At 51.4% G+C, this 24,885-nt stretch overlaps 1 protein-coding gene across 1 annotated transcript in view; it reads left to right on the forward strand.

Moving 5' to 3' along the window:
• The window catches only part of FSTL1 (follistatin like 1), a 53,758-nt gene that overhangs the window by 18,245 nt on the left and 10,628 nt on the right, over nt 1–24,885 (forward strand). The window contains exons 3-5 of the mRNA XM_040595683.1: nt 20,643–20,747; nt 21,980–22,109; nt 23,260–23,292. Of these exons, the coding sequence (XP_040451617.1) occupies nt 20,643–20,747; nt 21,980–22,109; nt 23,260–23,292 (268 nt within the window). The remainder of the gene's footprint in view (nt 1–20,642; nt 20,748–21,979; nt 22,110–23,259; nt 23,293–24,885) is intronic.

Here is a 24,885-nt window from a genome sequence, read left to right on the forward strand (position 1 = left end):
ACCACCTTTGTTTCGCCTTGGATGCCCCCCATCCTGTGTTGCTGAGCTGCAGCTCCAGCTGCCATGAAAAATTCATTTCTGTTGGGAGATATGTGCTGCTTGGGTGGCTGCTACTTGTGTGATCAGGGTAAGTGGCACTCGGAGGCAGTGCCTTGTGTTGGTAAGACCTGGCTGCCCAGAAGGACCCTGGCCCTTCTAGGAGTAAGTGCTGTTCTCCTCTTGGCGAGGAAGAGACCTGGGACCTGTAGTGCCGCTCTCACTGCGCTTGGTTTGGCATTCCTCAACAGTGTTTGCCTCTGTGATGCAGATCATTTGTAATTATGTTTTGCCGTCTGCTGCATCATCTATCTCAGCCCATTAGAGCATTTGCTGGTTAATTACTTAAGCTGCCATCAAACCTCTGTGAGGTAGGCTCTTAGGTCTCTCTTACTGCAGGCAAAAACAAGCAAATGAAGCCATCGCCTCAGGTGGTCTTCATTCTCTATCTAGAGATATGGTGGTGACCGTTGACTGTGCTGCTAAGAGCACAGGGCTATGCTTTTATTTCAGGAAAATATAAAGACAAAAACAGTTGAATGTCAGAGATGAGGTGTGAGCTGCCCGTGTGCTTGGCTCTTGGATCCACAGCACTTGCTTACTGAGTGACCGAGAGGGACAGCGGTTTCAGCAGTGGAGCAGCAGTAGCTCAGCCACCTTCACGGGCAAAGGGTTTGTAGCGCCTGTGCATCCAGAATGGTGCTGGTACTTATTCTGGCTCTGAGCTGGATCCCACCCTGTGACTGGCTTGACGAGGTAAAACGTGCTGGAAGCTGCTGTCACAGGGTCCAGGTCCCACGTTGGGCCCTGGCTTCAGGGGATGGTCATGTCCTACTGCCCTGCCCTCTTCCCCCTAGTCCCAGTCATGTCCTGAGCCTGCCTCTTCTATGCAGAACATCTGCCGATACAAGGGTGGAGAACTGAACTGTTTGTCCTCAATTACTGTTTTCTTCTGGCATCAGCCCGGCTGGCTGTGATGACCGATGACCTGCAAGGGAGATGGAGTCCCCAGCCTTTCATTTCATCGCTCCATGCTGTACCCCAGGCAACAGCTGCCTGTGAAATCCTGCAGTCCTGGAAGAGAGCTCGTTTGGTCATTGTGTTCAGCTGGTGTTTGGGCAATGTAATCAGGATCTGTGAGCTGTAAGGGGAAGAATTGTTCTTAGCAGTGACTGAAGTATCAGAAGTAATCAGACAGACACTCAAAAGGTCACCGACTGCCTATAAAATGGTGATTACTGTGAACGCTCACATACACTTACTAAAGTATTTGAGAGATGTGGGTAGCTCCACGCGAGCAAGAGGCACCAGGTTGCCTCTCCCACCAAATTCAGGCTCTTGCAGAGGTGCTGAGGACTGTTACGTGTTCTGAGCACAACTAACAATTCCTTGAACAAGGACAAAACAACTTAATCTTGTTCTCAGAAATCACTGACCTTTTCCTGTTGACACTTTGAAAAGGAAAAGTCAGCCTGAGGCAAACACCTGGCATGGAGGATTTCAACCTGAGCAGTTCAGTGCTGGCAAAATCTTCAGCACCAGAATAGACAGTTTCATAAGGGGAAGTGTCAGGCTGCTTTCAAGTGTTGGGGTGCTACCTGTTCCACCCCTGATGCGGGGTGGTGCCGTGACTTCTGTGAATCAGCCAGCTTGACTGCCCTCCATCCCTCTAAGGACCTTCAGAGGAGGTCAGGCTGGTAAGTACAAACCCAAGCAAAGCCAGAGATGAGTTTGTTAGAAACACCGGTATGGAGATGAACTGACGCTGATAATTGACATAGTTTGATGCATGCCATGGAGGTGTCTTTGGGCAGTTACAATTTATAGTTATTGGTGACACAACTGCAAGTAGCATAGAGGCTAAAGCTTGTGTAATTCCGTTGTCCAGTGTATGGGTTGTCCCCACTGCAAAATCTCTTCTGTATTTCTGAGCAGTGGAGATATATGCGGTAAAGTGCATCTCCCACTAAAGCTGCTCTTGTCCTCTTATCTCTCCATGTAAAATTCCTTCACTGATTAACTCTATCCCAGCCAAACCACGAGACAAAGGACAATGCTGCATTGCTGAGATGTTTAATACTGTAGAATTTGTCTTGGGAAATGATATAATTGTTGGGAGTTTTTTCATAACAAAGCCGTTATACTGCCAAAAGCTTAACTTTCTGTTGCATTAACCAACAGTCAGCAGAGATTGCTGGGAAAAGAAAGTGCTTAGCTTAACCTAAATTTTTTACAAGCAAGAAAAATGGGATGAAAACAAAATGAATTTATAATGAAATGAATTTATTTCTGGGCTTTCCTATTGTGCTGCTGTTTGCTTTCTTTGAGGGCATTCTGATTAGCAGCCCTGGAGAGAGAGGTCCATTATTTACCCAAAGAGCAGCCAGGAGCGGAGAGACAACAATGCAGCCACCCTCACTCCCTTTCTCTCTACTCCATCCTCTGCATCCCTCCTGCATTCCAAAAACAAGGCTCAGCTTTGTCCTGAAGGCGTCGTTCTTCATCGGGGAGAGGACAACTGAAGTCTGTGTGGTCTGCTGCCTTCCGTTGGAGATGCCAGCAGAGGCAGAGGATTTGCTGGAGGCCTTCAGGTCCCCGTGCTGGGGAGGAGCATTGGATGCCTTCCTGGACTGTGGGAGGCAAAGGGCTGGTGTGAGTGTCAACCCCATCTGTGCTTAACCAGCCTTCTGGCAAGCAGGGTCATGAGGGCAGTTTGAGGAATGAGGAGGAGGAGGATGGATGTGTGGTCCCACTGAAGAAATTTTGCAAAAGGCTGTCCAGAAAGAATTGGTTCTTTCTATGGGGGTTAGAGCTAGGGGAACAAAGTGGGAGACACAGATGTGAGCTGGTCTGTGGCAGCATCCCTACCCTCCTCCTCCTCCCTGTCTCCCAGGAATCATTCTCAAGTCTTCAACGTACCCCATCTGTGGGGGCATGGGCACTTAGATACATGAAGAGATCCCAAGCCTCCATGGCAATTGAGGTGTGCAGCACGGTGTTTTTACTTGCAGGATATGTAGCCCTGGTTAATTGAAGAGGGTTAACCATGTGGGGAGAATGCTGCCTGTTGTCTTTCACCTGCCCATGGAGGTAACAGCATGGTTAATAATGGATATCTGCTCCAAAACAGTAGGGAACTTAGTTCCAGAGGGGGCTGCTCCCTCTCTGAGACACAACTGAAGCTGCCTCACATTAGGAGCTGTTGTTCTCTTCGTTCCTGGGCTAATGCAATCAAGAGCAAATCCCTTTTACTTTCTGTCTCCATCCCTAATCTTGCATGTCAAGTCTTGTTGTACAGAGGATTCTTTTTCCCTGGAAGGAACAGGAATTTGGCGGTCATGACTTATTGTCCTGATTATAATCTTGGCTAACCTTGCACTGTAGCAAAAATATTAAATTTGGGTTTGAAACTTTTTTCTTTGCCCTCTTCTGGCCGTAAAATGTTGGTAAACTGCATATTTGCACCCCTAATTTGGCCTGTCCCCCAGATTTCCACTGCAGTGGAAGATTTTTGGGATCCCATTCTTTGTTAAAATTTTTATTGATAACAGTCAAAACAGAGATTACTTTTATAACAGAGCGTTATTTATTAAGACGGACATCTGTTATTGCTATCTATTTTCCTCCCTTATGCTGTGCAGGATGAGGGAATGAAATGCCAGGGAGGGAAATGTGCTGTTTAAGTGCAGAATTCATATGCTTTAAGTTAAAGCACAGAATTTAGTCATTTGCCAATACGAATAAATAGGTATGAATTAGCCATGAATACAGTCTTGACATTAGGGGAAGGCTTATAACTGTTGAGACCAGGCTTTCAGTGGGTGTGAGACAGGCAAAAAACATCATCCTTTAATCAGTGTCATGTAAATGGAGTTGTACACAGAGGGAGCACTGGTAGCATCGGGATGGACTTGGTGACTCAGGAGGTGCCTCCCAGCCCTGTGACCCCACTGGGAGCTTTGCAGTGTCACTCAAGGGCAAGTGTTGGTGATGGAGAGTGTTTCTGGAGGGCAGTAGGACCAGTATGTTGGGAAAGCGGGCACAGAAAGTCATCTGAACAGGCAGGGAGTGGGGAGCTGGAGCTTGGTGGTGGGGCAGGACACGATCAGACCCGTCTCTGTGGCTTGTGTGTGACCAGCGACTCCTGCCACTCAGGTCTTGCTAAGATCTTTTCTCAGTCTCCAGGGAGACTCCTGAACAACAAATAAAATTAAAGCTTTTATTTCTACCTCTTTGAGAGAATGAGGGCATGATGTCAAGTGATCAATGCTAAAAAGAAAGTGAGATCCAGTTTAAGATTCCTTTTGACCAAAAGAGCCAAAACCCAAATTCTTACTCCAAAGTATCAGAAAGGATTGAAAGATTGTGACTAGCCAAACGCCTCGAGAAAACTTAAGGCTCCACCAGCACAAAGTTACAGGACTAAAAATCAATCAAGGCAAGGGGGAAAAGTCTTCAGTTTGACACCACAGAGCAGTGAGAGCTGCCGGCAGCTGGAGGAAGTTCAGCACTAACGAACAGAAGGTCTGGCACTCCAGGCAGAAATTTAACAGCCAGTGGACAGCAGGAAAGGTTGTGCGGTAGAGAGACGCTCCAGAGGACTAAGTTTACTACCAGGAGCATCTTTGCTGAAAGCGCCACACCACAGTGGTGGTGTGAAGGGAATGCAACACATTTTCCCTTTGGACTGGTGCCTTCGCTGCTCCGGCTTGGGGCTCCTCGTCCAAGGCAAGGCTGGGGTGGAAAGGAGGGTGCCCGGGGGACCCAAGGCTCAGCAGCGCTGGGACGCGGGGACAGAGCTGTGGCAGCCACAGCTCCTACAGCAGCCGTGATTGTGTTGGCGATCAGGGGGGTGTCACAAAGCTGCCTTTTCTTGCACTGCGATTTCTGAGAGGTGGTGTGGAAGATGGCTGTTTGACTGCCCCGTGGGGTGTGAAACGAGTGATAATTGTCTTGGGGAGGTATGGGGAGAACGGACCTGTCTAAAGAGGACACCCAAAAGAAGCCACTTCTTGGCTCCGTCTTGCTTTACTGGCTGTCATCAGTCTTGCGTGCATATGGCAGTGGTGCAGTTCATACGCTCACAGAGAAAGCGCACGCCGTTAATTCAGCCCACCTCTGAGTCATGACAGTGGAGGGAAACAGGGCAGCGCTTGCCTCAAACCAGATGATACGCACAAACTGCAAGGACGCTGCTTTGCAGAGCATTCCCAACGGGAACAGGCCAGCCCCAGCAGCAGAGCTCCCTTGCACAAAGAAGGGGGCATGGTGGCCAGCCAAGGGAGTCCCGTGGATTTTTTAACTGGTCCCCACCCCGAGTTGGTGTGCAGGCCTCTGGTTTGCTGGCATGAAGGAATGAGGGCATCGAGATCCTCCCCAAGACGGGAGGGTTTCACCTCTCATTTCAATGAGGCTGAGATTTTTGCCTTTGGATCTAGCTGGTTTGGTGGTTTCTCTTCCACACTCTCTGGTGGTGGTTGCTTTTTTAACGGGGCAGTGCTTATATCCTTATCTTGGTGTGTGAGGGAGTGATGGCTGCGGCCACCAGCCAGGCTCTGAGCTTATCTCTGCCGCAGCCTGTGCCGCAGGCTGGTGTGATCCTGGAGAGCTGCCTCTGGCTCTCCCGAGCTGTGCCAGCTTTGCCCTGCCAGGGGGAAGGCGTGGGTTTCGAGGGGCACAGGGGAGGCTGTCATGCAGGGATGCCCCTTCTCTTGCTGGTTGTGAGAGTTAAAGCTGAGCTTCTGCACCAGTGCCAAAATTTAAGTGGGAACCACAGGTGGGGACAGGCTGTTGGGCTGAAATCCTGCCAGCCCACTGGCAGGCTCGCCCTTTAGACCACGATGGGGCTGAGCTGGATGCTGAGACCGCAAGTGAGCTTCCTCCAGTGTTTGGTGTTGGGAATTTGTTTTAGCTTGTGCTGGAGCTGGGCAGGGGAGATGGGGTGCCCACAGATGTCTGCATTGCAACCCTCCAAGCTCCTGCTGGCCTCTTGGCTGTTGCACAAATCCTGAATTTTCTGCCCAAGACCTCAAGTGCTCTTTGGGTTTCCTCCCCATAGCACACTTTCCCAGCAGTGGGCAGTGATGCTTCATGTGTTCGGTGTGTGGTGTGCTCTGGGAGCTGTAGGGACAAAAGAGATGAGAAACACATGTTGTTATTAAGCAGGTTTGCATGCCGATAGCATCATGCCCTCTACATTTTGCATCGTGTCTCCTTAAGGCCGTCATAGCCCTTAGGAGAAGCCTTGTGTTCTGCTGGGCTGGTTGGGAGCCCCAGGGGGTCGTCGCTGGTCCCAAAGCAGAGGATTGTGCTGGGACCTTGCAGCATACCTGGCAAGCAGGAGTTTGCCAGCTGGCAGAGTGGCAGCCCTCTGGGCTGGGAGGCAGCTCCTCCCCGGCAGTGCACCCGCAGCTGCTTCGAGGAAAGCCTGCGAGCCAGGAGTGCGTAAGGGTGCCGGCATCTGTGTGCGCTCACGGCCTTTCATCTCTGAAACGCAGCCTGGCCAGGCCACAGGGCAGAAAGCAAAACATCCTGGGAAGAGCTCAAGAAGCATTAGAGAATAGTTCGTGCTTTTGGAGGCGATTCAAGGAGTGATCCCTCTTCTAGGAACGAGGGCTGCGGGAGGTGTGGAGAGCCCCAGGGTCACTAGCTGGGCTCTGAGCCCTCTCCATCTAGCCCAGGGCATTACCAGAGCTCACAGCAAGTCCCTGATGCCTCATCGCTGTCTCCAGAGCAGTGAGAAAAGAGACAGGCAAGTGCTTGGGTTGTCATTGCATCTGACTGGCACTGGTTGCCTGCCTTTACTGGTCTGGGGCCAGCCAGGATACTGAAGTTCAGAAGCCCCATTTTTAGGTGACTGCTGTGATGCACTCAGGTCTTTTACATCTCTGCAAGCTGAGTCACCTCTGGGTGTGTGTATAAGCAAAGATATAGCTAGTCTCTTGAAATTGCCCATCGGGGAGCGAGAGCTGGAAAGAGGACCCAGGCACCTGCTCCCCAGCCGCAGGCAGTGCCATGTTATCTCCGCGTGAGTCCTGGGCACTCTCTGCTTCTCAAGGTGAGCCAGAGTATCTCTGCACCTCTCCGTAGTGTGGGGATCAGCCTCCCATTCGAGCTTTGAGCAAACCATCAGCTTGCTGGCTGCCTTGGGCTGGTGCCAGCAGGGGAATGATGCTGTTCTCTGCCGAGAACTGCAATGCCCACTGCATGTCTCACCAGACCAGGCACAGGCTCTTGGCAGTCTGAGGGACGGGAAGCGATGAGACAGGACTGAGCACTGGAGCGGGGAGCGGAGCAGGGATGGAGAAGGGGGTTTGCAGCCCTGGTAGTTTGGGCAGGGAGCTGCATCAATAAGTCTCTGCCGATTGCTTTGCTGAAGCAACTCAGAGGAGAGGATGCTTTCCCCAAAGCAGCATCTATCTGGGTTATCAAAACCACCAAATGGAGCTGTGGCTTTATTTTTCTGTTTATTTGTTTGTTTTTTAAAGTCAAGCCATAGGACTCGCCATCGTCTTCCCAACTAGACAGGAAAAAATTCCATGATTGCAGAGAGAGGGTGAGAGAGATGTCTGCAACAGTTCTTTGTTATTTCCAGACATGGTCATGAAGAGCCAGATGGAAGGAGATGAAAGAATGAGAAAAATGGGTTTCTTTAGACACCGAATAACAATGTTTTAGGAATAAAGCCATGGGAATAATTTATTTTTTGTTTTAATTCCCTAGCTGAATCAGAGAGTCAAACAAAAAATTTCATTTCAGGTCAGCTGAAATTCATTTTTTATTCTCAACAGAAAAGAAGGACTGACGAAACAAAAAGTTGCTAATCTTATCGAAACATGGTTTTTATTTTTCTCTCTTTGATCTTTAAGTTTACATACAATCCTTCGTGAAATAGATTTCAAAATAAAAAAGGGAAAATAGTTCACTTCATCTTAGAAATAATTTTGGAATCAAAGCTGTTCCCTGAACTAGGCACAATTTTCCAAATAGTTTTGGTCAACCTCAAATTGCATTTTCTAGTGAATTAGCTCTCTGTCTGAAAAATGTTACCCAGCCTTATTTAGGAATTACAGGGAATCAATAATCACTTCTTTTGTTTCTTAATCACAGAATTGCCTTTGGGCTGCAAATGCTGGCCAGTCCGTGCTGTCAGCATGGGACAGAGGCCATGGGGTGATGAGGGGAGCTCTGGGCTGGGAGAAGTGGGGGTGACTGAGTCTGCTTCCCTGAGACTACACACGTGGGTGTGTGGCGTGACGCTCCTAATGAGCACAGCATTGGATTACATTTACCCTTTACTTTGTATATTGCTCCGCTGCGGTGAGGGGGAGCATAGTTGTAACGGCTGTATTGTGAGAGCAACAGATTGTAAGCTAACGGGTCGGAGGGGTGGCAGGGAAATACCATCCGTCTTCCTCACTGATAGCCCACACAGCATAGTTTATCTCCTGTTCCCCTTCTGTTTGTGCTGGGTTAAATCAGGAATGAGGTGGGGACCCACGAGGACACACGGGTGTAAGCACAAGCAGCTTGCCTAAGAAAAAGCCTCGGTGTTTGGCCAAGCATCTTGAGCAAGAGCAGGTTCAGCACGAGCTGCAGGGAGCAGCGCGGGGGCAAAGGGGCTGCAGATGGCTGCGGTGCCGATAGCCCAGGGCGATACCCATCCGTGGGGCGTCCGTGGGAAGGCTGGAAACCCTCGGAATTCAAAAGTTTTCTTCTTTCCTCCCAGTGTGGCAGTTACCATAGTGACTGGGTGTTAACAGCATATTTCATAGTGATGCTACCAATTTTCTCATGGCCTTCTCGCCTTATCAGAGCTTCCTCTTGGCTGCCTCAGTAAAGAGGTCAGCCATTAAGGGCGAGTCAGAAAGACTTACGGTGCTTTCCCTATCACAGAGGGAAGCCTCTTCAGGATAGGTGTGAAATGGTGTTAGCTCCACACAGGGACGGTTTCAGGTGCTGGTGCCTTTCTGGGGGATTAATAGGGGCCGTAGGAGTTGAAAAGAAGTAGCTGGTCATAACTCAGGGCCTAACACTGCTTCCCTCTCTGGTCCCTTGTGGGGATGCAGGGTGACTGCCCTTGCAGTTAGATGGGATTTGCTTGTTGCTGATGTGTTTTCTGAGAGCAGAGAAAAACACATGCGCCTCTGTCCCTGTAGTTTGCATGCTTGTGCAGCCCTCCCCATATTTGTCTTGCAGCAAGGATTTTCACTTAGTTTTTACAGCAGCGTTTTTTCTCTTTCCAACACAGATGGGTAGGCGCACACATCCTTCTGCCAGTTGTCAGGTCTTCAGTAGTGAAAGCTGAGGTTACAAGAACCTGGACAGTTTTCTTTGCATCTGCCCACCTCCTGAAATCCTAGTTTGCATTTTGAAGGCTGTAGTATGGCAGAGCTTTGGCAGACCTGCCTTCAGTTCCTTCTGGCTACAGGGACACAGTTTAACCTCTGATGGAGCTGTGCCTTTATGACAGATGTACTACTGATAAACTGATAAAATTACTGATAACCACTGATAAGATTAGTTCCCCAGCATTCCCAAACTTCTTCCCTCTTGCAGGTTTGTTTTACCTTGCTTCTATTTTCAGATTTTCCCATTAGTCTGATAACCACTCCTGGCTATATGGTTTCAGGAACGGGGTGCTCTGTCAATGCCATGGGCCGAGAAAAGTTGTCTAGCCAAAATAATGCCTCATAATAGGGTTTATTCTGACCCTTCCTCACTGTTTGCACCGTGTAAAGGGGTTCTTACAACCTTTCGTGTAGTAAAGAAGCTACAAAGGTAACAGAGAGCACTGTCCCTTGGGGGTTCACTCTTGCAGGGCCATCTCCAGCAGAGCCATGGGGTGGAGCAGCCTTGAAGCTGCTCAGCATTAACAAGGAGCTGAGCAAGTCCTTGACCAAGGCTAGAAGATGAGAAGCACAAAGCTGGCTAATGTCCAATTCTGTTCTCACCCTCCCTCCCCCACCGAGGCTGACTCAGTGCTTCCCTCCCAATTGCATAGCAATTTCAGTTGCATAGTGATTTCCATTGTTTTTTTGTGATGTGATGTGGTAGAAGGTGGGTAAAGAAGGACCAAGGCACGGAGCTGGGAAGAGGGATCATCACATCCATTGCATTAGTGATGGGAACAAAACTACTGAGGTCTCTTGCGTAAGAAGTTGGAGGCTGCTGGTAAACCTCAGCATTTCCTGCACTCTACATTCCTCTTGTGTATCCAGTTACTGGAAGAGGTGAGGAGATGCCATAGGGTTGTAAATCCTAACTTGCCTCCAACTGCTCAGCTCGCCCTTCCCTTTGCTCTGTTCCGTTGGAGCCAGGTGATGGCTGAGAAATGTGCCAGATTTGAATCCCATTCAGAAATAAATCATCCCAGCTGGCTGGGAGAACAGGCAACAAAACTTACTGGCAGGACCAGTAAAATCTGCAGAACTTCTAAGTGTGGGAAATTAGGGGGACGAAGGAGGGAAAAAGAGGGACTGCCATGACACAGAAAGATCTGTGGGTCACCACAGGTTTAGGGGTTGAAAGGGAACATTTGAGATTGTATGTGGCACAAACCTCTTCAGATTGGTTAGTGGGTGGGTAGGTGCGTGTTAGGGGGCGGCTGCTGGGCGAGTGCACCCCAAAATGGGGCAGATGATCTCAGGGCTCCAGTGCTGGACTCTGAGGACTTGGACTTCTTGCATCCTGAAGGGAAGGAGGATGCCTTTGGGAAAGTGCCATCTGGCAGAGAAACCTTCCTTTTACTGCTGAGCCTGAGTGTGCTTGGAGGAGAGAGGTGATGGCATCTGTGTTTAATTGCTAGGAGGAGTCTGTGCCTCACAGCTCTGCCCTGGTCTGGAGGCCAGGGACAGTGCTCCACCTCTGCCTGCCCGCCCTGAGGAGGAACTGCTCTTCATCCTCCTCCTTCACACCCTCCTGTTGGCAAGGGCTTCCTCTGACCACTCCTGTGGTGCTGCGACTTGTCTCATGTGCTACCCGCATACAGAATGGTCCCCTCCTGTTGAAATTCAGGAGTCATTGCTGGTCTTGTTTTCATTTTTGTGTTTTAAACAAAACAGGATGGAGAATTTCAGTTCCCAGAAGCCCAGCCTTGGCAAAACGGAGCCTGGCCCAGGGCACTCAGGGTCTGGGAAGGAGAGTCATGCCACAGCGAGGAGCATGACTTGTGTATCAGACTGCAGAGTGGTCCTGGCTCCGGACCAGGGAGCCAAGGGAGCTGAGCTGCTGTCTTCTGGTCATTCTTGAGCAAACCCCCTCCCCTGGGCCTTTCTTTTCCAGTCTGTCACATGGGGAGGATAATACCAATCTCATCCCACAGGCCCTGTGGGACTAGCTTCGTTTAAAGGCCTTTCATGCGCACTGACATCTCCCCCCTGTGCACGAGGGTTATTTTCTTGTCCAAATACGAAGTGATTAACTGGATTCCTCCCCCTGAGAACCGTGGTGCAGCGGCAGCACCACCTCCTCTCCTCCTGTGGGACTGACTCTGCCCTGCTCACAGCTGAAGCCTCTCCAGCCGGTTTGGCATGCGCAAATCGGTCTCTGATCTCCTGCCTCCGTGCCTTGCTGGGAGCCAGAGCTCGCAAGAAAGTTCCTGGTGGCTGCTGAGGAGATGGCAGTTCCACCGCATGATGCGGCAAGAAGGAATTGAGTCCCTTCTTCCAGAAGCGCTGCAGGGATGGGTGGAGGGAAGAATGCTAAGAGACAGTGCAGTTTGGGGCCATTACATTTTTGAGGCTCTGAGTGTAAGCGGGGTTTTTGGGTGAGCAGCAGAGTGAGCCTGCAGCAGGGAGAGCACTGCCAGACACAAGCTCCTTTCCTTCTAGCAGCCATTTTCCAGACTTGTTTGCGGTAGAGATTTCCTCTTCCCCAGACTCTCATGTCATTGTTCCCCTTTTGGGGCCTCACCCGTCATTGCCTTGTGGTGGAAAATATGAGGTTGTGGGGGCCAGAGCACAGACATTCCTTCCAGCTTAAAAGGGAAAACAGAGTCCTCACGCAGCGGAGTCCCCAGGAGAGGTGTGCCTGGCTCTGTAACTGTTCACAGCATCACGCTGTAAGAGAAATCAGCTGTTTGGCAGATGCCTTTCTCCTCTTGATGAGGTTGTGGGGAGAAAAGCCTCCTTCCTCCCAGTTCCTGCTTCCCTTTCCTTGCAGGCACCAGCCCCTGCCTCCTTGCTGTGGGACACGAGAAGGCCGTGGCTGGTGTGTGAGGGCTGCAGGCCCTGTCAGGGGGCCAGGCCATACACCCACCGGGGTCAGGGGCGGCGCAGAGCTCTCTGTATCCACTCCATGATCTCTGCAAGGCAATACTGCCCAGGCAGTCTTTTTTTGTAGCAGTAGTAGCGTCGGACATCTCCATCTCCCTCATAGAGAGCCATGGACAAACTCCCACGAGCAGGCTTCCACAAGCAATGTTGTTTTTCCGTGGTCCCGTGCAGAGGTCGCTGACTTGACGGGCCCCCCTTTATCCCAGAGGTTAGTTAGAGCCCCAGGCTCTGATACGCTGGACACGAACAGTTTGTGGATCATGGACGGAGCAGCCAGCCAAGTAGGAAGGGTCTCATGCAAATGGACGAGGTACAAGTTTTGCAGAGAGGGAACCTACTCGGAGCTCTGGGAATTGCAGGTCCCTTCCTTTCTTGCCTGCTTGTCTCTGCATCCAGGTTTTCAGGGAACGTGCCCTGATTCCCAGCATGGGCAGGGATGTATGCTCTGGCGTGTTTCCCATTAGCAAAAGGCAGCTGCCATTAAATAATTCATCTTTTAGAAATTCGGAAGCCTTAAAGCAGTTGAATTTTGTTGTGTGATTTATTTAGTGAGCCAGTCCTGGATGTCAGCTGAGAATAGGAAGAGATACAGGGGAAGATTTGGGAGGGGGGTGGGGTGGTGGTGTCTGGGGTATGGGCTCCTCCATGGCAGGCATCCTGCCCGGAGTGCAGCAGCTCCCGGCACTGTGTCCGGGTGGCTGTTTGCAGCCCTGGGTTGCTGCTGCCTGAAATACCTTGGTGGTGGAAGCTCTGAGGGACAGATGAAAGCAGGAGAGAGATGAGGTCTGTCCTCCAATGCAAGGAAAACACTGGGGAGGACCCCAAGGGTCAGTGTAGAAGGGGGGCTGGAGTCATGGCAGCGGGCTGGAGCGAGGACCTGCCCCCAGGACCGCAAGCAGCGGTGGTGTTGAGTCTGCTGAGATGAGAGGCTGGGCCAGGGAGGTGTTCTGTGGGGCTCTGCAAAGGAATTACAGCCTGGTTCCCCAAGGAAGCAAAGCTATGTCAGCAGGCTGTCCGTGCCTGCCTGTCTGTCTCTGGCCTCCAGTGAGTCTTGAATCCATCAGCCTGTTTCCGCCACAGCTGATAGAGCGGTGGAGGCCTCCAAGATAATGGGATCCAGCTGGTTTTGTGACTCTAGGTGACTGCCTTAATGAGAGGGGCCTGCAAAGACCCCCCCTGAGGAAGGAGTCCATATGCTGCTCTGTAACTAGCTGACGGACAGGCCGTGCAGAGCGAGCTGTTGGAAGCTGGGCTTCATTAGTTCTGCTGCTTGCAGGATGGCTTTAGGATTCAGGGAAGGAGGAATCCTGAAGTTTTAATGGCACTGGACCCCTTTGCATCCAGCGCAGACCTCATGCTGACACCCTTCAAATGGAATATTGTTAGCATTGGGAACACTGTCAAATCTGTCTGGTCACAGTCCCCTGGGGAATCAAGCACTGGTCCAGACTTTGCTTGACAAACATCTTTTCCTTTTTAACTAACTAGCTTAGAGACGGCCTGTTTTCAGGCCTTCTGAGCTGCCCATCGACACCATTGCTGGTCTGAGCGGTAGGACGTGTACCGTGTGCCTCCCAGAGGCAAGGGAAGGGGGAGTTCGGGGGGTCAGCGGCTCCAGAGGGTGCCACTTTGGGACCACGTAACACCAGACCAGAGGGAGGGTGCAGCTGATGACCCTGCACCAGTGTGTTCAACAACCTCTTATGGCAGGTTTCCTTCCAGGGTAGAGGATATGGATCCTTCCATAGCCCACTATACCATCCTAATAGTGATGATGTCCTGGGAGGTAGGTTTTACTGGAGAGCTGAACTGGGAATCAGACATGGTTCAACCCTCCCTGCTGGGCTTACCTCCATCTTGCCTTTGACAACTGAAAATTAAACCTTCTGATTCAGACTTAAAGATAATTAGTGTGGGGTTTCTTCCAGAGTCTGCAGATGTCCTGAGGCAATAGCCTTAAGGAAGAGAAATTGCAGTGTTCGCCTTACCTCTCTATTTATGGCACACCAAATGTCAGGGGTGCCTGCTTGTTTCGTGCTAATCTGCTCATTTTATGCTGCTGCCAAACTTCCACCCTGTCACACCAGTGTGTTAGAGGATCCAGGGAGCTGCCACACGAATTAGGTCAGGTTTGCGGGGAGGGATGAGGACTTTTCTTGTTAGCCACAAACCAGAACAACAGGACGAATGAACGTGCTGTCAAGAGCCAGTGGCTGAAATGGCCAGAGGTGACAGGCTGCCTGTCCGTGCGTGCCGTCCCGCAAATGCGGGATCTGCTCTCCCCGGGCCTCTGCAGGAGGGCATACTGCTGAAAGAGCTGTTATGCCAGGAGATGCACTTGAATAATGGGATAAAATCATGAGCCAAATGTTTTCTTAGTGCCACCACTGTACAGGAGTTGTGAAGTTTTCCTGATGCCCCAGAGCTGCTCTGCTGCCCAGCGCTCTTTTTGAATATTGCAGCACAATGCAGTGCTGCTCCCTGTCAGCCCCACAACAGGAGAGGAGAGAGGTTTGGGAGTCGAGACATGGCTCCTCATCTCAGCTTTCTGCACCCTTGACCTAGCACCTTGTGTCTCCCAATCTTTCTGCGCTGAGAAGAAAACATTGCCAAGACAACAGCTGAACAAAGTGCTAATTTTCACGGCTGGGTGTAGTTGGTTTAGAAATTGTACAGGCAGTGCTGTTTACTGGTGGCACCTTGGTGCATTTGGGGACCCCTTACATCCCTACTCGGGTGTCAGCCGTGACAGGGAACAGGCAAAAGGCATGTGGATGGGAAGCCGTAGGGAGACCGGGCTGAAACACGTAGATGCAAAGCTTGTCTCTCCCTGTCTGTGTGGAGGGAGCCCATTGTGAATTGTACTGGTTATATCTGAAAACTTCCAGCTTTGGCTGCTGCCATCCCTAAAGCATGAGAATCTGTGCAAGTCATGCAACCCCACGGATCGTTTTGGCGTTCTTTGGTTTTGCCTTATCTGTGTGGTACTCGTGTTTGTGTGACACGTGGCCTTGCCTCCTGGAGTAGCTTTCAGTGTTACAGGTCTAGAGCACTTTGATTTCCTCGCATGTCAGGCAGGGCAAAGCCTTGATTTTACAGCAAACATCACAGAGCATTATGTGAGGAGTTAAGTCATTTTACAGACTTCCACAAACTGATGCCAGAAGAGGAAAAAGACCTACAGTTGCTGCTGATAGCAGAAAAGCTTTTTAGTCATGTCAGTAGGAGCAGGACGGCAGGTAGTGTTTCTCTAGTGCAGCGTGGGCTGCTGAGCAAAAGACTTTTGAGATCTCCAAGAGCAAATTTTGTGTGGAAGGATGTGCAGAAAGCAAAAACCAATCTTGAGGGATCGTTTTCAAGCACGTTAACTCCCCACCTCCTAGCAGGGCCGGCTCCCTGCTCGTTTCCCAGAGCATGCGTAATGGCAGAAATCCCTCCTGCTCCCTGCGGGCAGCGGGGCGAGGTGGACGTGCAGCTGCTTGCACGGCGGCTCTTCTCTGCAGGTGGAAGCTTGTTCTTCCTTACAAAGGTGTTTTATCGCCGAACTGTTAATGGTTTCAGCTTTCACGGGCTGGCTGGGAAAGTCGGTGTTTCTGCCAGGCGACACCAGGCAGTTGTGGCTCGGCAGGGGCCGGGGAGGGAGCTGTCAAGGGACAGCTGCAGGGAGCAGCTCCCGTGCAAAGGCAAGGAGCCACAGCCGCCTCGATTCCTTCGTGTGTGCGGTCACTCGTACGTTCGCTGCAGACATGGTGCTGTTTCCCTGCAGCCCCACCGGCACGGAGGAGCACGGCAGCTCGAGGACCTCGGGACCCTGTGCAGACCCACCCGTGGTGCTGCCTGTTGGTGTGTTGAGCCACGCCGGGTGCTGGACGTCCGGGTGCAGGCAGGGGCTCAGAAATGCTCCTGACATCTGCACGTAGGCCGTGTTGGAGGTCCGACTCCTCAGCACCGGTTGCTGCTAGAGATGAGAAACAGCCCTCCCCGCTGCTGCTGCTGCCTAATTTTAGCTCTCTACCTTGAGGCCCCGCACTGCTGGTTGCCATGGTGATCCCTCACCACCGGCAATGCCACGGGCTTTCTCGCCAGTGGATGCCTTGGCAATGTCTCTTTTTTTTCCCTCCTTGCTCACTGGGAAGCAACAGCTGAGGCAGAAGCAGTGCGTGTGGCTCACTCTACTGTCAGCTCGTGTCTTCTGCTTGGCACTTGCCCATTTGCATGCAAGAACCCTCGTCCATCGGAATGCACTTCCCGGCCCCCCGAAAGCGGCGTGCGTTCCCATCCCCGTTTGGCAGACAGTCTGGGCTGTGTGTACATGATGCTGCGGCTGCCTGGTTGCCCTGAGTTTCTGGCCCGTGAGCCATGGCAAACAGCTTTCTCCATGGTCTTTGCCTGAGAAGACGTCTGGGGCGGTTGTGCCCCTGTGGAGGTTGCGGGGTGAAGAGTCAGGAGTGCCCCTGTGCCATGGCAGACGCTCCGGAGTCTGGGTGCTCCTGCCCTGGCTTCATGCTCCCTGCTTTCACGCCTTCCCGCTTGCTCTCTGGGCAGCAGAGGAGTCATTAAAAGCGTTGGCCAGACAGAGGGAGCTTGGGCATCTCACCCGATGAGAGGAGGAACAGCCTTGTCACGGCTCGCGGTGTAAATGCCACCATGCAGCAATTAGTAACGACTCTCTGCCCTTTCCCTTCCGCCTGCCTGAGCGTGCTGTGCACAGGGATGAGTGGCACTTCCCAAGCCCACGGTGACAGAGAAGGCAATGGCAGCTTGCAGGGAGGAAGCAGTGTAAAAACCATGATTCCAGCCCCCACATCCTGAAATTCATTTAAGGGCGATGCCATGGAAACACTGTGGAGTCTTTTCGTGTGTGTGACCTTGCATTTAAACCTTTGCAGGTCGTATTTTCAAGTTTTTACATGGTAGGTGCGAGGACGAGCTATTGAATATTGAAGTGGCAGCTGCCTTCCCCACTTACTCACATGACTCCGCTAGATGGGGCTTTATAAAGAGCAAACATGACAAGGTGCAAGGTCAGATCAGACTATCTGCCACAAGAAACTAATTTGTCTGGGGCATCTGGGAGGTCATCAGAGAATCAGGAATGAAGATTATAAAGCCTCATTTGCAGACCTCTACCAATACTCATCCATTCATCCACCGCTGTCTCCGTTACACACCCGGTTACGCGCAGGAGACTCGGGCATTTGCTGGGAAGGTGGCCACGAGCTGCTGGAGCAAGCAGCCATGGTATGCCGTGAGCCACCTCGGAGCTGCGTGGCTGTACCAAACAGTAGCGGTGGGAACTGCTAACTTCATCTGTGTGCGGGCTGGTGGAGGAGAGTGTTTTCTGACTCTTGCAGGAGGTGGAGGCAGGATCTGCAGTAGCAGCTGCCAACGCCTGGCAGAGGAGCGCACCTCACCCTGCAAAGCAGCTGCAATGGGGCAGGCTGCAGGTGAAGGATGGGGTAGAGGTAGGGTGGGAGAGTTGAGGTCTGGTGAGGGAAGGAAGTGAGGGTCTCTGGGATTTTGGGAAGGGGGCATATGAATAGAATGGGCTGTGGTATGTAGGTTGTAGGTGGTGAAAGCAAGGTTTGTGGGGTTAGCGTTGCAAGGATGGGGGTTGTGGGGAGCTGGGGTGAAAGCTGAGAGCTGCTTTCACCAAAGGCGGAACCAGCACCCGGCCTTGTAGCTCCTGCCATGGTCGCTGCTGCCAGGGGGGAGGATGAGCAAGCTGGGCCTGAGAAACCCTGTGCCGGCGAGGGGGCAGGCAGGCGGAGCAGCACGATTCCCTGATTCCCTTCTCTCTCCAGCCAGACCCCTGCCGTGGAGCCGGCTGTGCCAGCTCCAACCCACTGCCCGCCTAGGACAGCTGCAAGCAGCAAGCCATATTGCTTTGGTTAATACGAAAAGTCAGAGTAACGCGGCCTTCTGGGCTGGCGGGAGGCGGGGTGTGTTCAGAGGCTGCTCTGGTGGGGTCACTGCCAGCATCCCCAGCCCGGCTCCCAGAGGAAGAGCGGTGGGACGGCTCCTGGGCTCCGGAACTGCCAGGGAGGGAGTTGCGGCCAGGATGACCACATCGCAGGCCTGGTTTCCAGTGAGCTGGCATGGAGAGAGGGATCTTGCGAGCCCAGCTAGGTCCCTGTGGACCCTGCCGAGGCCGGCTGTGGTTGCAGCAGTGCCGTAAGCCTCAGTCCAAGGCAAGAGGCAGGTTTGGCATCGGTGGGTCAGGCAGGAGCCTGCTGCTGGCAGCCCTGCCCGGCCGTGGGAAGGAGAGGCAGGGTACTGCCATCTATTGCCAGGCGCCTGGCCTGCACACCTCGGCGGGCCGGGGTTCAGAAGCATCTCCCTCTTTTTTTTTTTCCTGGTCTTTGGCTCAGTGAAAGGATGAGCGTGTTGTTTGAAACCCTTTAATTGGATCAGCACGTCGGTGTCTGCAGTGCATTTTAGGTTTGTGAGTGCCCTAGTCGGACTGCAGCCTGGGAGAATTTTTGTAGTTTGTGCTTTCTGCAAAATGAGTTCTTCTGTTCCTGCCCTAAGTTGTGTGAGGTTGCTTTGCTCCATCCCATCCCAGAAGCACCTAGGTCATTCACCCCAGCTCTCCACCAGAAGGCAGTTAAAGAGGAGTGGGTGCAGCAGAAGGGGCAGAATGCCTTTCATAGCTCAAGAAACAATACGTGAAAGGAGGATGAAGGGGCAGAGGGAGGATAACAAACTGTCTTTGTGGGGTGAGCAGGCCTGGGACACGGTGTATGTTTCTGAGCTAGGAGGCTGGTGTGTCTCAACACTATATTTTTATTTTACAGGATAAGCAGCAAACGTTTTGCAGAACATTTGCAGAAAGTCAGAAGGGTGTTTGCTACTGTGTGAACCTGAAGGGAATCCTGTAGTGCTTTGAGAAGACCTCCTTGAGCTTGATAACTGTGCAGTAGGCCAACAGACAAAATATTCTGAAGACCAGGGCAAAGCCATTCAGAAACTCATCTGGCCATCACTGTGGGCTGTTCAGTAAAGACAGCAACTCACTGAAATTGTGATTTAAAAGCAAAACAAAAAACCAAAAGAGGATAAAGAAGCAACAAGAGAAAAGATGTACTCAGCATTTGTCATTGTATGTTATCACTTGCTCCTCAGGCAAATTCAGCTCCTTTTTGATCACCTACTTTCAAAAGTGTATGATGGAAGTACAAAGATACCACAGATGAGCAAAGGTTAAGAATAACACTCAGATCAGAAGGTGAAAACACTTTTGTGTATTAGAGGAGTTGCAGCAGATGTGATTGACCTATCCCACTGATTATTTTACATTCCTCTGTACAGGCCTTCTGTCTCTGATACAAAACTGTTGAGGAAGCCAGTTGACTGGCCTGAACCAGACACTTAACATACATGTGGAAATGTTAGATTAAATGAGAGTCACAAAGGAAATTAATGACAAAGCAGGGAATTAAACCAGGGTCTTCTAAGCCTGAACCCCTGGAACCGTCTTCTCTTTTAAAAGCCTAAGGAAAAAAATACCTATTAAACTGATAAAAGTAAATGGTGGTTATGTTGAAAACATGGTTAACTTGGGAAATCTTCCCTGCTAGGTGTCACCAGCTTGGGAATGCAGTGGGACTTGAAAAAAAGGAATTGACAGTTACACAAACCCCAAGAATACTTGTGATGACTTTGGCTAGAAGAAAACTGTAAAGCGTATAAATTGTGCTGCAGGGCATAAGTCAACTGCTGGCTGTCAGGGACCAGGAAGAAATGTTCTTTGTGAGAAGGTTACTGTATAATTATCTATGACAGTGTTTCTTCCTTTGAAGTGTTTAATCTTGACTGGTGGAGTTAAGATAATGGGTCATGTAGTTTTGTGAAATATTTTTGTGATGGGGGCATTATCTGGTGCCTGATGGCGTTTCCTTCTGCCTGTTTGGTATCACACCTTTCTCCAGGGTTATGTTCACCTTCTTCTTAAATGTCTCCAGCAAAAACATTTCTGCTTCCTGCCCTCCATGAAAAAAACTTTGAAGACAGCAGTCGTTGACATGAGCAAATTATTCTTGCCATTTGTGCTAGAATTCCTCTTGCTCATGTTTGCTCCAGTTCTCCTAGGTGATTTTTCAGGACTGACGTCAGGGAAGCCCTCTGCTGCTGGGGCTGTAGCCGTCGCTCTTGTATCTGTCTCAGCTGTCTGTCTATTGCAGTCATGTCTCTCTTGTGCTGTAATCTGTGCCTTACCGCCTTGGTGCTCTTTGGTCCAGTCTACAAGTTAAATGTGTTATTTTTAAAGCTGTGTTGCTGCTCTTCTGTGTAACTTGGTGTATTTTGTGTCTCCTACTTTGTATCTTGCAGGAAGAGCCAAGGAGCAAATCCAAGATCTGTGCCAATGTTTTCTGCGGAGCTGGGCGGGAGTGTACAGTGACTGAGAAGGGAGAGCCAACCTGCCTCTGCATTGAGGTACGGGGGCGGCACAGGGTCTGCATCTGGGACGGGTGTCACCACCATCACCCCCCAGCTGAGTTTCTGTCGCTGGAAGGATCCTGTGATGGGATGAGGCTGTGGCTGTTTAGGAGCAGCTGCAAATGCACAGCGACTCTTCAAACACCAGTGTGCTGGGGGAGAAGAGCCCTGCAGGGTAGATATTGTCTGTGGCTTGCAGCTGTGCTGCTTGCACAACTGCATAGGGTCTTAACGTGCACGGGGGACTTGGCTGGAGGTCTTTTGCTGGGAAAGCCCAGTAGGGTATTGATATGCAGCTGGCTCTGGAGGGCACTCTGGGGAGTGGTCTGTAAGCTCCAAGGCAGCCTGCCCTCACTCGCATCTTGTTTGAGCAGGTTACAAGCACCCTACTAAAAACCGGCTTTTGTAAAATGGAGATAATTGTGGTAGAGTGCTGTGAGGATGAATAGCTTCATCCAGCAGGGAGCCACGGGTGATTAGAAGAGTCTTTCTCAGCTGTAGAGACACAGTGTCTCCCTACTCTGCTCTGCCCAGTGCTTTCAAACTGTTCCTGCCTGGCTCCTGGGAATGGGCATGTGGCTCTTTGTTCCCACTTCCCTCGGCGCCTGCAGCTCTGACGTGGCCAGCCTGGGCGCTGGAGAATGAAATGCCCTGCTGACAGGAAGAGTCTGTCACTCTGGGTAGGCTTGGCCAGACTGAAAGGGACGGGAGGAAGAAGCCCACAGCCTGAACAGCAGCCCAGGTGAACCCTCCCTCTGCTGTAGGCCTGTGGCTGGCGGCTTGTTCTGCGTTCGGTTGCAGAAAGGGGGAGCAGAGTCTCCGAAGAGACGCAACAGAGCTGAGCAAGCAGAAGTGCTCGGAACAGATTCGCAGAAACACCTCCCGGCAGGCATGTCCATGCCACCAGAGCAGCACTTGTAGTATTATGTGCAGTATTTATGTCGGGCCCCAATATTTCTGCTGAGCTGTGCTTTCAGGAAGGCTCCTGTCATGGTGGTGGTGACAGAGGCTGGGATAAAGTGAAGCCTTTGAACGCCACCCACAGACTTCCCTGTGCAGGCTTTTCTGGGGTGATGATAGGTGAACTCAGCCTGCTCCAAACACTTTTTGGGCCAAGGAAGCTGTGCCAAGGGCCTCTGTTGAGTTGGGCTGGTGCTGAGACTCGCCTGCCTTCCTCTAGCTGTCCCAAAGGGGCAGGTAAAATGCTGTCTTCTCTGGCTCTCTCACAGCAATGCAAACCTCACAAGAGGCCTGTGTGTGGTAGCAATGGCAAGACGTACCTGAACCACTGTGAGCTGCACCGTGATGCCTGCCTCACTGGCTCCAAGATACAGGTGGATCACGATGGCCACTGTAAAGGTAACCCCATCGACAAGGGCCACACTCCAAGGGAGGGAGAGTCGGAAGCCAAGCATGCTAAGGCAAGGCAGGGGCCTCACCAGCCAGGACTTCGTCCCACAGTTGCTGAGTGGGGTAAACAGGGCAAGCCTGGGAACGACAGCCAGGTTCAACTGAGACTCCAGATCACCAGGCAAGTTTGTGGTGATGAAGGAGGACTGAAGTCAAGCCATGGAATCAAGTCTGGTGTTAGTAACCATAATCAGGCACAGGCCAGAAATTGCCAGACAAGTCCGTAGTGACGTAGTCTATAGCAGGTCTGAGATCAAGGTGGGAAGGCAGTCACCAGGTCAGGGCCCAGATCAACAGGGTCTGTGGCAGGTACAGGAATGGTTGCAGCAGATCGGGAGACAAGCATACCTACAGCATAATCCCAGGCAAGGGCTAGGGGCTGAGACATCAGCTGAAATGGAGCCCCTGGGCTCATGCGTAGAGTGTGGATGGAGGCCCTAGGTAAGGTTGGCAGGATCGTTAAAACCTCATTAGTGCTCTCAGGACCCTGGCACCGTGCCTGTGGTGAGATCTTGGAGCTATTGTCTCCCTGGGTTGCTGGGAGCGGGGGGACTCGGGAGAGCAGGGCAACTTCTTGCTCCCACCTGCCCCTGAGCCTTGTGGAGTCAGCCAGGCAGGTGGCTCAGTCTACCAGCTGAGGAAAGGTCAGACTAAGGATAAACCCCTAAAATCCATACTACCATCCATATTCATGAGGGACTTCAGGAACTTCAGGAGCAAGGGTTTTGCTCAGTGGTAGGGCTGTTTAACTCCTTCCCATGCTAGCCGTGCAGTAAAAAAGTGGTTTCTCATGTTCAGACTGAATTTCATGTGTTTAAATATGTACCTCCTGCCTCTTGCCCTGTCACTGGACACCATGGAGAAAAGTTAGGCTCGGTCTTCTTTATTCCCTCCCATCAAATGTATAAACATGGACGAGATTGTCCCTGAGCCTTCTCTTCTCCAGGCTAAACAGTCCTCAGTCTCCCCTCAGGGTGACAGATGTTCCAGTTCAGGACTCCCAGGCTCTTCTGCCCTTGCCCAAGCAGCACCCAGGGTGGGAGGAGGTTCGTATTGCTTCATGTTGCACCAGAAATGTCTTCTGTCTTTCCATTAACAGAGAAGAAGTCTGACAATCCAGCTGCAAGTCCAGGTAAGAAGCCACCTCCTTTCTGGCTGGGGCCTCTGTATGCATTTGGGAAAAGAGATGGGGAGGATGGCCTGCTGGGGAGGCTGCACAGCCCTGTGTAAGTCATACCTCTGCGCTGGCGGTAGCAGAGTCTGAGCTGGTGAATCAGCTGAAGTATGTTTGCCCAGCTCCTTACTCCTGCGTAACCTTTCAGAGCTCGTCCATCTCCTGGGCTCTTCACCGTGCTGGGATGTCTCAGGGGCTCGGCACAGACAGCGTGCAATGAAACCCAGTTTGCCCCTAGGGACACAAGCTGTGCTTATCACCCAGACTGAGGTGCTCTTTTACCTGTTTCATTGAGGATCTAAAACACAGTAACTGTGGAGCTGTTGTCCTCAACTCCGAGAGCAAGGAGACTTTGCTTTAGGAGTGATTAACCGACGGGCGCAAAGGCAGAGGCAGCACTGCGTAAGGAGCGGGGCATGGTCCGGGGAGTCAGGTGGGAGAGCTGAACTGCCTCCTTCTGTCAGCCAACAAGATGATCTTAAAGGTCTCTTCCAACCTAATGATACTATGAGAAGTCTGTTGATTCCCTGTGCCCGCTTTCTCCCTTATGCATTGCCATGTGTACTTAGACTATGGATTTTGGGGCTGTGGCCTGTTCCTCATCAGGGGACCCTTTTCCCATCCATGGCCTCTAAGTGCTGGAGCTCTATAATTTTCCTCAGACAGATGAGAGCAAACCCTCATAGGAGCTTAATGGAAAGGGCCATGTCAGAGCATGGCTACCACCTCAAAGCAGTTTTAAGGAAGTTCAAAACTAAACATGCAGAATCCCTACAGGTTTGTTTTTTCATCTGTCCGTCTGGTTGTGATTGTAGTCACTGGATTCAGAAGAAGATTCTTAGTGTGTGTAAGTGACATCAGTGCACACTGATTCCCCTTCTGGTTCCATTGACCTCTGGGTGGGGGTGACAACTCGCAGAAGCCAGAAGATCTAGGCTTTCATTTTGCTTCTAAATGCATGGTTTGGTGCTAGCACACAAAGTCATGTCCACTAGAGAAAGCTATGAGAATACTGTGAACAAACCTGACTTGATCCCCTCTCATGACAAGTCAGGGCTTTGAAAAATCAAAATCTTCTGAGGCAGAAGGCCCTAAAATCTGAGTCCTGGGGACAGTGTGGTGGAAGGGCTTGCTCTTTGTCTACTCTTTGTCCTTGCAGAGGATAGAGGTTTTGGTATCTGAGGGGTGGCAGCTGGTGGCGGTGCTGCACAGCATCGGGAAGCCTGGGGACAGCGTCAGTCACCTTCCTCCCTCAGTCTGGGGACTCTTCACACCAAGATGAGTCAGCTCTGGGTTGTTCTTCCAAAAGCCTCCGGGCTGGGAAGGCAGTGGAGCTTTGGCAGGAGTGTCATTTTCTGGCCTTGCCACATGGTGTCACCCACAGCCCATCCGCCGTTCAGCACATGGCACCCCTGCTTTGCTCTGGCAGTGGTGCATCTCCAAGGGACAAGGGCCTGTGAACTGCCATCAAGGTGGCCTGGCTGGCTTTTCTTTCCAGTCGTCTCTCTGTGATCTCCCTGCCAACTCCGTTTCTCTCATCATTGTTTTTTC

The sequence above is a fragment of the Falco naumanni genome, chromosome 5 (assembly GCF_017639655.2).
Source record: "Falco naumanni isolate bFalNau1 chromosome 5, bFalNau1.pat, whole genome shotgun sequence".
NCBI classification, from domain to species: domain Eukaryota; kingdom Metazoa; phylum Chordata; class Aves; order Falconiformes; family Falconidae; genus Falco; species Falco naumanni.